Source organism: Hibiscus syriacus, unplaced genomic scaffold, assembly GCF_006381635.1.
Source record: "Hibiscus syriacus cultivar Baekdansim isolate YM2019G1 unplaced genomic scaffold, ASM638163v2 tig00000764_pilon, whole genome shotgun sequence".
Classification (NCBI taxonomy): domain Eukaryota; kingdom Viridiplantae; phylum Streptophyta; class Magnoliopsida; order Malvales; family Malvaceae; genus Hibiscus; species Hibiscus syriacus.
Window position 1 is genome coordinate 1,134,628 of NW_024061820.1, and position 14,317 is coordinate 1,148,944.

Genomic DNA, 14,317 nt, shown 5'->3' on the forward strand with positions numbered 1-14,317 from the left:
TACCTCTCAACTTGATCATCACCATTTCGCTTAATTTTGAAGACCCATTTGTTACCAATTGGCTTCCTTCCTTGTGGTAGTGGCACAAGGTCCCATGTATTATTTTTATGAAGGGCTTCGATTTCTTCTTGCATCGCCATCATCCACAGTGAAGCATCTGAGCTGTTTATTGCCTCCTGGTATGTTGATGGCTCACCGTCCTCTGTTAAAAGACAATATACAATATTACCTTCTATAACATAATCTGAGTGCCAATTGGGACGTCTTCTCACACGATCTGATTGACGAGTTGTTGGAGCTTCAGAACTCTCTGGTTCTTGTTCATCATGTGCTGGTTCTGCTTCAGAAGAATCTCCTTGTTCAACCTCCTTTTCCACATGTATCTGAGTAGTCTCTGACTTTTCATTGCTATCATTGTCTTCTTTTCTTTGTAGTTTATCCTCTACAAAGATAACATCCCTGCTGATGATCACTTTACGGGCAGTGGGATCCCACAAGCGATACCCCTTGACTCCATCAGCATACCCCAAGAATTTGCATTTCCTGGATTTTAGATCCAACTTTGAAATTTCTTGGGCGTTGTACATCACGTACACAATACTTCCAAATACATGGAGGTTTGAATAATCAGCTGGTTTACCAGTCCACATCTCCATTGGTGTCTTCAGCTCTATTGCAGTGATGGAGCTCGATTCACCAAATAACAGGCGGTATTGACTGCTTCTGCCCAGAATGATTTTTCTAGGCCTGCATCCCTCAATATTGCTCTTGTTCTTTCTAACAAGGTTCTGTTCATCCGCTCTGCCACTCTATTTTGTTGAGGAGTGTTTTCCACTGTGAACTGTCTTTTGATGCCTTCTTTCTTGCAAAAGTCATCAAATTCTTCACTTGTGTATTCTCCTCCATTATCTGTTCTGAAACACTTGATCTTATTTCCAGAATCAAGTTCCACCCGCGCTTTGAAGTTTTTGAAAGTGGAAAATACATCTGACTTCTTCTTAATAGGGTACACCCAAAATCTCTGGAGAGTCATCAATAAATGAGACAAAGTATTTTGCTCCGCCTAGGGATGTAACTGGTGCTTGCCATACATCAGAGTGAACCAATTCTAGAACACTTTTGCCTCTAGAATTTGATGTGTTAAATTTCAACCGGTGCTGCTTACTTGTTATGCAATGATCACATAAAGTAAGTGATACCTTTGTTAAGCCTGGAAGTAGCTTTTGCTCCACAAGGACTTTCATTCTTTGTTCTGACATGTGTCCAAGTTTCTTATGCCATAGCATTGCAGAATCTGAACTACATGAGGCAACAGAGGCTTCTGCTTCTAGCAATGTCTCTCCTTCAACTGTACAAGTTTACAGCTATCTTTTCACCTTTCAGCACCACAAGCGCTCCACGGAACACCTTCATGATTCCTTTCCGTGTTTCAATCTTGCTAGTATTATCCAACAATCCGTAGGATAATAAATTTTTTCTTCGACCTTTCACGTGCCGCACATCTCGAACAACTTTAATTGTTCCATCATACATCTTCAATTTGAGGTTCCCACGCCAACGATCTCTAAGGCATGATCATTATAACTATACACAGATCCTCCTGAGACAAGTTCATAATGATGGAACCATCTCTTCTTGAGGTCATGGTATGTTGCTCCGAATCAATGAGTCATATATCTGTAAATCGTTTCTTCCTTCACGGTGGTTGACGCTTCACAGCATAGAGCATCTCCATCATCTGAAGTGTTTGCGGTATTGCCTTGGGATTGGAGGTTTTATTTAGACTCCAACAATCCTTCTTCAAGTGACCCTTATTTCCACAGTTGTAACACTTTAAATTCTTCTTGCTTCTCGACTTCGATCTACCATGTTTGTGACTGCTACTTTGGCCACGTTCTGTTGATCTCCCTCTCATCGTTGTCATCGTTGTCAACGCTTCTGCTTGTTGCAGATTGTCTGTCTTCCTTGTTCTTGCGCCATTTTCTTCTTGTAGAACAGTAGCTGCAACGTCATCGAAGACTAGACTGGTGACATTACTGTTTGTCAAGTTGATGATGAGTTGATCATATGAATCCGGTAGACTTTGAAGTAGAAGTTCAGCACGTTTTGTTCTCCTATTTTACAGCTTAAGGATGTAAGCTGAGAAATAAAGTGTTCAGTGTATTAAGTGCTCCGTCACTGAAGTAGATTCTGGCATACGGAGAGTGTACAATTTCCTCTTAAGGAAAATTTTATTGTGCAACGATGTGGCCTCGTACATTTTTGTGAGATGATCCCATATCTCCTTAGCTGTCTTCTTCTCTTCGATGCTTGAAAATACTTCATCTGCTAATGCTAGATGAAAGTTTGTCATAGCATTCCGTCCATCTCGTTCCATTTGTTATCATCTGCGAAATCCCCGACCTTTCATGATAGCCGCTAGACACCCGTCTTTCCTCAGGATGGCCTTCATCTTTAATTTCACATGAGAAATTTCTCCTATTGAATTTTTCAATATCAAATTTCGTTGCCATAGCTTCTTTTACGGATAGCTCCCACTATTTCACTATCGTGAATAGTTCTCTGAAACCTTCAAAGAATGGGTAATAACTTCTTACTTTCTCATGTTGGAGGATCCACCTTTTGGTGGCAACCACAAAGACAATAAGCAGATATTACACACTCTAATCTAGCTCTGATATCAATTGTTGCCGAAGACGGCTATCGGATAGAGCAAAATCACAACTGATAATTTGAGAAAATAAAAATGAAGATAAAAGAGACACAAAATTTACGTGGAAAACCCCTAAAATTATTAGGGTAAAAATCACGGGCAACGGTAGAAGAACTTCACTATGAGAAAATAGGAATTACAACCTCTCTCTCTACCAATGAGAAAACAATGATAATTCTCTCTTGATAAAAGGAGAAAACAACTCTCAAGAAACTCTCTAAATTCTCTTAGTATGGAAGAAGAAAGCTAGAATACTTTGGGATGATTTTAAGCTAAATGAGCTAGGGTATTTATAGTTGAAGCTTAAGGATCAATTTGTAAATACCCTAAACTTTAGTGACTAAAGTTTGTAATTTGCCCTTTCATTTTGTCAACAATTGAGGCTGCCTTTTTTTTCACACTTTCGGTGCATGTGCACCGAATTGCATGCTGACTTTCAAAAGAATCCGGAGAACTTTATGATTATATTGCAGGGTAAAGAAAGCTTGAGGAGGATGAGGCTCGCCACATTTTTCAGCAGATAGTTTCTGGGGTGGAATACTGCCACAGAAATATGGTTGTTCATCGAGACCTTAAGCCCGAAAAATATACTTCTCAATTCCAGATGTAATGTCCTGAAGATTGCGATTTCGGTTTCAGCAACATAATGAGAGATGGTCATTTCCTCAGAACAGTTTGGCAGGCCCAAACTACGCTGCCCTGAGGTAGGAGTCTGTGAATTTAGAAATCAACTGTGATTTCTTATATGTTATGATGGCATTTCTAATGTGCGTGCAATGTGGATCTCTATTGTTATAGATTATTTCGGTGAACTATACGCCGGGCCTGAAGTGGATGTATGGATCTGTGGGTTATATTGTATGCTCTTCTCTGTGGCAGGCTTCCTTTTGATGTTGAAAACTTTTCCATCCTGTTCAGGAAAATAAAGGCAAGTGATATCAAATTTTCATTTCTTTGTGCATATTTATCTGCTTATCTGGTCTTCTCTTGTTCTCATTGTTGTTTCTCTTTCGACCTATTTAGTGTTCACTACCTGCTTAAATGCTGAGATTGTCAAGTTAGAATTTGCATTTTTTGTCCCGCAGAGAAAATATCATTCTTCCAAGTATTTATCTGCCGGTGCTAGAGATTTGATCTCGGGGATGCTCGTAGTCAATCCAATGAGGAGAATGACCATTCTGAGATCCGCCAGCACCCTGGATATTTAGCTGTTCCCTCACCGGATACAACTCACTAGCTAAAAAGGTCAATACCAGTTGATATCAGGCTTCTGTACTGCTATTGTAGCACTTGTTAATGTCATATGCTTGTTACTGATTAGAACATGATTTCAGATGATGAGGTCCTTCAGGAAGTGGTGGGCTGGGATTTGGAAGGAACCATTTGGCTAATCTCTTCGCAACAGAGTTCAAAATGAGGTTTGAACTTCTCAAACTCCCATTTTTTTGGCTTCATGGATTTGGGTAGTTCCTTATTGCATTATGTTCCAGGGAACTGTGCTTACTACTACTGTTGGATAAGTACAATTGAAGTCTCCAGGGGCTATCTTGGAGCTGAGTTTCAAGAACTATGGTGTCCTCTACTTGCACTTTGTTTCATAGAGTTGGTCTTGCATACAGAGTTGGAATTCTTATTGGTTTTCTGAATCTCTTTATAGGAATATTCAACGGTCTCCATCCGATGGAACCTACATTTGTTCCAGCAGTTGGATACCGTTTCGGGGTACACTACACATGAAGCAATGAGTTTAAGGAGCCCCGAGAGGAAATGGGCACTCAGACTCGACGATTTTCAATCGATAGTAGTTACATTGGTGATTAAATATCAAAAAACGTGGTTGACACCTTAAGTATGCACCGATGTTCGTTTAGACGGGCAGTGTTCTTATTTTTTACAGTCTGGGAGCCCGTCCTTGGGTAATCATGACGGAAGTTCTGAAAGCACTGCATGAAATGAGTGTGCGTTGGAAGAATATAGGGCATTATAACACGAAGTGCAGGTGGCTTCCCGATCTTGATGAACTGCAGGTAATATTAAACCATTGATAATAATATGATGGTTCTGCTTTGTCGTAGTTTTACTGAGTGCTTACATAGTGTTTGCCGTGTGCTACGAATGTGAGCAGCTTTACAATCGGGAGAAGTATCTGCGGATCTCAGAGGGTTCAGGGGCCACAGTATCTCTTCTCGATCTTTGTGCTAAATTCCTTGAACAGCTCTGGCCTCTGGGTCCTTTAAAATTACAAGGCTGCATTTCTCTTATATTTTTGACTTTTGTAGTACCCTTATAATATATATAAAAAAACAAATCTTTATTTACAAAATATTATTAACTAATATACTACTATTGATATCTTTATTCATTATTTCTACGCATGATATTGATATTATAGTTAATTTTCTTTCTAAAAATATATTAATAGATAATTTTAATATACATTTAAGATCTTGAAAAAACTTTTAAACCACTCAATAACAAATTTCGTTAAATAATGCATAAATGGCATGTATTCCATTCTATAGGCATTTGATACCAAAACCCTTTTCTTATGATATTTTCTTTCCCAAATCTTTTTAAAATATTCGTTGTTTAAATATTTAAAAAAATTCGTATTAATGACCAGGGATGAAAAAACAGTATTGGATAATATTTCAAATTTAGAATAGTTATAAAATTACATAAGGCACTAAAATTATGAGTTGAGTTAATTTTGATTATATTTAATTATTAAATTAAATTAATTAATAATTTATATATAATTTTATGTTTTAGTAAAAAGGTAAAAAAAATGTATTAATTTATTAAGTTAAAATCAATTTTATTATTAATCATATCAGATACGACGAAAACCCGTCCTTAAGGTATAAACGCTTCTTCCTAAAATCTAGTAGAGCAAATACTAATGATACCGAGAGCTGTACATAAATGTAAAACTCTCCACCTATAAGACCACAAAACTTTTATAACATGTCAATCACAGACGTCAAACTCCAAAGCAATCACATCACCGACGGTGACTTTATCATCACTCATCCCCCCACAGGCCACACAAAGTCACAAACGAAACGATAAACAATAAAAAACGAAAAACGCTGTCGTCGTCTACTTTTTTATTATGCAATGAAATACTAATAATCGAAACCACCAAGCCACGACGATTGCGACTCAGGTTCTCTCTCTCATTATCTCTATTTTCTTTACTTTATAGTATTTGAATTTTGATCTGATTTAAATCTTAATTCCTGATTTCTTGTTGTTGGTTTTGAAGAGAATTTTTATTTTAGATAAAGAAATCAAAAGATGAGTGAAGTATTCGAAGGATATGAACGGCAATATTGCGAGCTATCGGCGAATCTTTCCAAGAAGTGTACGGCTGCTGCTGCAATCAGTGGAGGTTGTAATTTCAAATTTTTCTTATTAACGAATTTTTTTTTGGGTGTCAATTTCTTCATTTTCTTTTTTTAGCGGAATTTAGCGGAATAAAGGATTCTCAGCTTAATTTCTGCTGCTGATTAAAAAATAGGAGATATGAAGATGAATGAAAGAAGATCAGATCTTCTTTATCTCTCATTGGATTTTTAAAATTGATCTAATTTGATTAATTCTCGTGATTTTCATGCTGCTTATTTTCAGATTGAAGAATGTGATATTTCATAGTTTTGTTGATTCTCTTGTAACTTTGTGTGAGATATCACAGGGATGAATTTGAACTGCCTGAATTTTAAGCATTAAACATGGAATTAAGAAAGGAATTCTGAAGTATCAAGTAGAATATATGTTGTGATTGGAATTAGTTCAAAGTTAATAATAAACTACCATGAATGAATAATAGTTTTGGAGTTAGCGTACATTGGTTTATCATTTTTTTGATGTGCGATGGAGTTTTCTTTTGTTCTTTAATTGGGTTCTTTAAATTGTTGTATTATTACTTGCAAGTAGAAACCGAAGTGGAAAGTTATATGAAAGAGTTAGGTAGATGTATGGTTACTATATTACTTGGACTCGGATATTTTGTGTATTGGATATGGGTATGCATACGACACGGATATGCTCAATTTTTTTTTCAAATTTTCCATGTATTCCACACTAATGTCTGGATTTCCTCTGGATACAAGTGTCTGCCGCGGGTACTACAAGAAAATTAAAGAGTTTGAGTAACATAGGATGGTTGAGATAAATACTTCTTAGAAGATGAAAAGAAAGAAAATGTTTTGGGCCTTTAAACAATGTCATCAAGCTGATCAGTTTCAGGGTACCCTGTTTAAGGAAAAATAGCTGGGGAGATGTTGAATCATTGAATAGATAAAGGAATTTGATAGTAAAGTGTTTGGTAGACACAAAATTAGGACGTGAATCTAAATAATATGTGTTTCCTTTTATCGAGTAATTTGTTAGGTTAGTTTTTACATTTGTAATATGCTTGATGAGAGTTTTTTTTTTTTCATTTTTTTCTAGCTCCGGCCTTTGTAATTGACCAATTGTTTTCACTTCAAGTTATTAATTGTTTTTCTGTTTGCAGAGCAGAAAAAGCAAAAAGTTTCTGATATAAGAGGTGGATTGGAAAATGCAGAAGAACTGGTAACTGGTTATTTCATGTTTAGATACCCCTATCTGGTCTTTATTTTCTTTGGCTATTTAACTTTGATGTTTTTTTTTCCTTTATCAGATTCGGAAGATGGACCTTGAGGCAAGAAGTTTGCAGCCAAATGTCAAGGCTATGCTTCTTGCTAAGCTAAGGGAATATAAATCAGACCTTAACAATCTGAAAAGCGAAGTTAAAAGAATTGCATCTGGTAATTTAAATCCAGATGACCGAGATCAGTTGTTAGAGTCTGGAATGGCTGATGCGCTCACCGTATGTTTTCGTTCTTCTAACTTTTAACATGCCGTGGTTGGCCATGGTCTGCTTTCCTTGCAATTAACTTTGATTACTTATAGATGAATATGTAATAGGCATCGACTAATCAAAGATCAAGACTGATGATGACTACAGAACGGTTGAATCAGAGCACTGACAGAGTTAAGGACAGTAGAAGAACCATGCTTGAAACAGAAGAGCTTGGTGTTTCAATTCTTCAGGATTTGCATTCGCAGAGACAGGCTCTCTTGCATGCTAATAACACGGTACCTCTTCTATACACTGGTTTTCTCTGTTGTTCATGACCTCCAATTTTCTAACAGAAGTATGAATCTTTTAACAATGTTTTTCTTGTATTCGAGTTGTAATTTCTTTCAAGCTCTATATTACAACCTTGGTATAGCATCTCATGACCTCCAATTTCTTTCAGCACAACGTCGCTCGAGCATGTTACATCGAAAGCTTATATGATACTGAACCTTAGAATTTCTGGCTTCAAATTATATAATGTTTGATGGTAAACCATTTTGGATGTGTATTATTTGGGTTTTTGCTTTAATTGCCAGCTTCACGGAGTGGATGATAACATTGGCAAGAGTAAGAAAATTTTGACAGCTATGTCAAGGAGGATGAACCGGAACAAGTGGATTATTGGGATCATTGTTACAGCTCTTATCGTTGCTATCGTCATCGTTTATACTTCAAACTTGTTAAATAGGTATCCTGCATGTTCACTATCTCGGTTCTGGTTGTTTTGACGTATAATTTTACTTTGCTTCATCAATCCAGACTTGGTTTTGTTCATTCATCTCAATTATGGGTTGGCACTTTTTGATTTATAATTGTCCGTATATTATATTTCGTGTTTTATTTTGGCCCCTTCGGGTTAAATACTGGACAAATTGGTTCATTTGCATTTTGAAAATAGTAAGGTGATCTCTTTGTTAAAATTCACATTCAACGTCGCAATCATTTAAAAAAACAAAATGACTTTTTTAATACTCTGCTTATATATATATATATATTAATAATTTAGTTCTTAATCATTAACAATTCAAAAAATTATTATTAAAAGCTTAAACTATCACCGATTAATGATTTTTATAAATTCTTTATATATTTAAAATCTAAAAATTTAATTTGGCTCTTTATATTTATATTTAAATTTAATATATAATATTTTATTTTTAAAATTGTATATAAATAATTCACATCTTATATAATTCAACGTGTAATGTATTGTTTTTTAAATGATAATAAAATTGAATTAATATTATAAATGATTAAATTTATCCGAATTCAGTGTTGTACTTATTTGAATCATTATTTGTAAATAAAAATAAAACAATATTTTAACATATTATTTTAATTTTTTTACAGCAAAGCAAACATCATGTATTTGACAAGGTTTGGATGAATTTATAAATAAATAAAATCGCAAAGATTCCTTTACAGGTTGAGCTATTCAAATAATCGAACTAATTCGGTTAATCGATCGAATCAAATTAGTTCGATTAATTTGGTTCGGTTACCGAATTAGTTCGGTCGGTTAACGGTTAAAAAAAATTTATAATTCGGTTAACGGTTAATTCGGTTCGAATTCGGTTAATTAACCGAATTAAACGAAATTAAATTTTAAATATTAAATATATTATATATAATATATGGGCTCAGTTCAAATCATTTAAAACTCAATTAAAGATCCAATAACTTTTAAGCCTAAATCAATATTAATTAATTAAAAAATTATATACAATTTTTATTTTTTAATTATATATTATTTAAATTAATTGTAAATTGTTTTTTTAATTAAAAAATATTAAATATATTATATATAACATATGGGCTAAGTCCAAACCATTTAAAACCCAATTAATAATTTAAGATCCAATAACTTTTAAACCTAAATCAATATTAATTAATTAAAAAATTTATCTGAAATTTTTATTTTATAATTATATATTATTTAAATTAATTATAATTTTTTTTGAATTAAAAAACATTTAATTTTTATATAAATTAAAAAATTTTAAAAAAAATTCAGTTAATTCGAAAATTAACCGAATTAACCGAAATTTATTCGGTTCGGTTAATATTTTTGAAAAAGAATTCAGTTCGATTAACGGTTAAAAAAATTCAATTAATTCGATTATGATTAATTCGATTCAGTTCATTTTTAACAGAATGAACAGCCCTACCCAATGGTAGAGCGCATATTTTACATGCGAGAGGCACGGCCTTCGATCCCCTGCATCTCCATTAATATTTTGATTTACCTTTTTCATATTCCCAAAATATGTTGTCTGTTTCCATCCATGTTTGGGCTTAATTAGTCCTTACGGAGAGGTTCAAAACAGTAATAAAACCATTTTTGCTTCAACGCAACATTGGTTTACAAATTTTGAAGTTCGGTGTGTAGACACTAAATTTTGCCCGGATTCTCATTCGATCATTTTATTAATAATAGCATATTAATATTTTATTAATTCTTAGTCACTAAACTTTTATAAAGCTTTCATTTAGGTCTCCCAACTTTTAAAACTTGCAATACAGTAACCCAATATTTAGTCCATTTGCAATATGGTCCCCCAACATTTAGTCTGTTTGCAATATGGTCCCCGAGCGTTTGACGTCGTTACACTTTCGTTAGTACATTTACAATATGGTCACTAAACTTTTTAGGCACTTGCATTTAGGTCCCCCAACTTTTAAAACTTGCAACACAGTCTTAAATTTCATTTTAAACCCTAAATTCCTTTTCGATCTCGAATTTCCTTTTTCGCTTCTCTCTTCTCATTTCTAGCGTAACTTTTCAGTCGGGGATGTATGGGAAATTCTAATCTAACTTTGAATTATGTGGAGGTGTTGACTTGAATAAGGGTCCATTGAGAGAAGACCCGACCAAGGGACTATCGGGACCATCAACGATTCAAGGTGTGATGTTAGATACATGTCATCTCAGGTGAAGCATAGATGTTCGATGAAATGCTTATGAAAAAAAATGGGGTTAGAAATGCATAGTTGACAAATACTACTAAGATGAACTAAGTATCATTGTTGAAAGTCACCAACAAAGTTGGAATTATTTTCTATAAATGACATATAATAATTTCTTCGTTTAATTCTTGTGCTTAAAGATTTTTCAATAGATGATCAAATATAATGAAATCCCAAACAGCGTATTTACCTCAGTCTTTTTAGCAACTCGAAAGGCATCATGGTAGGGTCAAGTAGTTGCTCCAAATATACTACTCTGTCATGATGCCTTTCGAGTTGCATGCATGCAGAATTGTCTTCTAAAGCTATAATTCAATACAATTCAATTGTAAAATTTCCAAAACATGTAAAAAAATTTAATTCGTTCACGATATATCAGTCCCATAATCAACATGAACTTATTAAAAAGAATACGAGCTCATAGGACGCCGAAAACCATAGGTCGGATCAATACAATTCCAGTAAGCTAGTACCAGCAGTCTCTCGGATTGAGCATGGCGATTTCACTATGTTGATACTCACAACCAATTCCCTGATTTAAAGAAAATCAAACAAGAATATCAAAAAAATTTAGCCTAGGACCCTATTTCACTTCTATTCTGATGGACTGAATATTTTTCTTAAGGAGTACTAAAAGTTTTGATTAAGAAGAAATAAAGAAAATTAGATGGTTTTGGTTCAAAACTAACATTGAATATCCAGATCATTGACATGTAGTTCCAGAAACATAAAAATTTCAACAAAAAACACACAATGCGAGTTGAAAATGGGAGAGTGTGAAAGAGGAAAAGCTTACTTTCGGATAGCCCAAAAGAGAAAATAAATACCTTCTTGTAAGTGAGGGGAAAGGCTAAGAAATAAAGGCAATCGGTGTTGCGTTCCAGCAATTCTTCCTCCATTGTTTCTTTGTAAATAAAAAGCTGAAAGACAGAGCACTGTTTGGGTTTATAATTTTACATGGCGGAAAATTGAAGAACAAAAACCAAACGAGAGGTGAATGCGCTGTTTGGGATTTCATTATATTTGATCATCTGTTGGAAAATCTTTAAGCACAAGGATTAAACGAAGAAATTATTATATGTCATTTATACAAAATAATTACAGCTTTGTTGGTGACTTTCAACAATGATACTTAGTTCATCTTAGTAGTATTTGTCAACTCTTCATTTCTAACCCCATTTTTTTCTCACAAGCATTTCATCAAACATCTATGCTTCACCTGAGATGTCCTGTATCTAACATTACATCTTGAATCGTTGATGGTCCCAATAGTCCCTTGGTCGGGTCTTTTCTCAATTGACCCTTATTCAAGTCAACACCTCCCCATGATTCAAAGTTAGATTAGAATTTCTCATGCATCTCCGATGAAAAGTTACGCTAGAAATGAGAAGAGAAACGAAAAAAGAAATTCGAGATCGATAAGGAATTTGGGGTTTAGAATGAAATTTAAGACTGTGTTGTAAGTTTTAAAAGTTAAGGGACCTAAATACAAGTGCCTGAAAAGTTCACTGACCATATTATAAACGTAACTAACGGCAGTGTAATGGCGTCAAACGGTCGGAGACCATATTGCAAACATACTAAATGTTGGGGGACCATATTACAAAAGGTTTAAATATTAGGGGACTGTATTGCAAGTTTTAAAAGTTGAGGGACTTAAATGAAAGCTTTAAAAAAGTTCAGTTACCATTACTAAGATGTTCACTTGCACAAGAATTGTTATGTATGGGAAACAAGTTGGAGCATCCCGAATCAAGTTTCTGAAGATAAGCTTGAATAATTGGGGCACACTAGGAGTAGAAAAAAGAAAAAAATAAAGGAAATTCCATCATGCATTAACTATATTGTTTTCTGAATAAATGTTATTTCTTTTTAACCGATATATATATATATATATATTACATTTTTATTCACAAATGTATATTTTACTTATTTAAAGAGAACACTTCTAAGTATTGTATTATATATATTTCATAAGAAAATGTTATTATTATCACTATAAAATTTATGAGGTTCTTTGTTAATTATTTGATTAACCTATGGAAGACCTCTAAAAATTTGGAGTGTCCTTTTGAGGGTTATTTGAATAAAAATAAATTTTAATATTATTTATTATTTATTTATACTATAGGGATTAAAGTAAACATATTTTGAATTTCCATATATAAATATTGATTGCATTATTTTTTATCATTTACAATTTATCTTTTTTTTTAGGGTAAACTACACGGAAGACCACCAAACTATGGTCATAAATCGATCTTGCTACCGAACTATTTTTTCTCTCAATTCGACAACCAAACTTTTTAATTGAATCAATCAGACCACTCTCCGTTAAAAAAAGCGGACTTGCTGACGTGTCCGTTAATAAAAATAGCATAATTTTATATTTGGTCCTTAATATTTACATATTCTATCAATTTAGTCACTATTTTAATTCAATTAAATAAATTTAACTATCCAATTAGAATATGACACGTGTCAATACATGATTGGAAGATTTTATTTATGAATTTTAAATTATTTAATTAAATGTTTTTAACCAATCAGGTGGTGACACGTGTCACTACCCGATTGAAATGGAAAATTTAAGAACCAATTTGCGCCCAAAGGGATTCAAACCTATGCCTTTGGGGGAGAGTAGCTAGATGCCCAAATCGCTGGGCCAAAGCTCTCTAATGATTTTAACTTACGACAATTTGTATTTGACTTGTAAAAGTTTTGTTAATTATAAAAAAAATAAACAAATTATTTGCTTAAATAAATTATTTTTTCTTTAACTGTTAACCGAACCGAAATTTATTTGAAAATTATTAATCGAACCAAATTAACCGAATTTATTTTCTTTAACATTAATCGAACCGAAATTATTTGACCATTAATCGAACTGAAATTTATTTGAAAATTATTAACTGAACCAAATTAACCGAATTTTTTTCTTTAACATTAATCGAACCGAAATTATTTGACCGTTAATCGAACCAAAATTTATTTGAAAATTATTAACCGATTTTTTTTCTTTAACCATTAATCGAACCAAAATTATTTAACCGTTAATCGAACCGAACCAAATCAATAGATTTTTTTCTTTAACTATTAATCGAATCGAAATTATTTGACCGTTAATCGAATCGAAATTTATTTGAAAATTATTAACCGAATAAAATAAATTTGGGTTCGATTAACGGTCAAATAATTTTGGTTCGATTAATGGTTAAAGAAAAAAATCGGTTAATAATTTTCAAATAAATTTCGGTTCGATTAATGGTTAAAGAAAAAAATTCGGTTAATAATTTTCAAATAAATTCCGGTTCGATTAACGGTAAAAAAAAATTTGGTTAATTTGGTTCGGTTAATAATATTCAAATAAATTTTGGTTCGATTAACGGTCAAATAATTTCAGTTTGATTAATGGTTACACAAAAAAATTCGGTTAATAATTTTCAAATAAAATAATTTTTCATTAACCATTAATCGAACCGAAATTTATTTGAAAATTATTAACCGAATCGAATTAACCAAATTTGTTTCCGTAACCATTAATCAAACTGAAATTTATTTAACCAAATAATTTATCCGTACAAGTCAAATATAAATTTTTGTAAGTTAAAACCATTGTGAAGTTTTGGCCCGGTGGTTTGGGCATTTGGCTACTCTCTCCTGAAAGACGCAGGTTCGAATCCTTGGGGTGCAAATTGTTTTTTCAATTTTCCATTTCAATCGGGGTGGTGACACATGTCACCACCTGA

The 14,317-nt window shown here is 33.3% G+C and overlaps 1 protein-coding gene and 1 pseudogene across 1 annotated transcript; both read left to right on the forward strand.

The window, feature by feature from the left end:
* Positions 1-1,333: 1,333 nt before the first annotated feature.
* On the forward strand, positions 1,334-4,231 carry LOC120214841 (annotated as a pseudogene).
* A 1,568-nt stretch (positions 4,232-5,799) lies between these two features.
* On the forward strand, positions 5,800-8,373 carry LOC120214459 (vesicle transport v-SNARE 11-like). Its single transcript, XM_039212350.1, has 6 exons — positions 5,800-5,882; positions 5,982-6,107; positions 7,233-7,291; positions 7,380-7,568; positions 7,667-7,837; positions 8,138-8,373. Exons 2-6 carry the CDS (start codon positions 6,014-6,016, stop codon positions 8,327-8,329), a joined length of 705 nt encoding a protein of 234 aa, XP_039068281.1. The 5' UTR covers positions 5,800-5,882; positions 5,982-6,013; the 3' UTR covers positions 8,330-8,373.
* Positions 8,374-14,317: the final 5,944 nt, after the last annotated feature.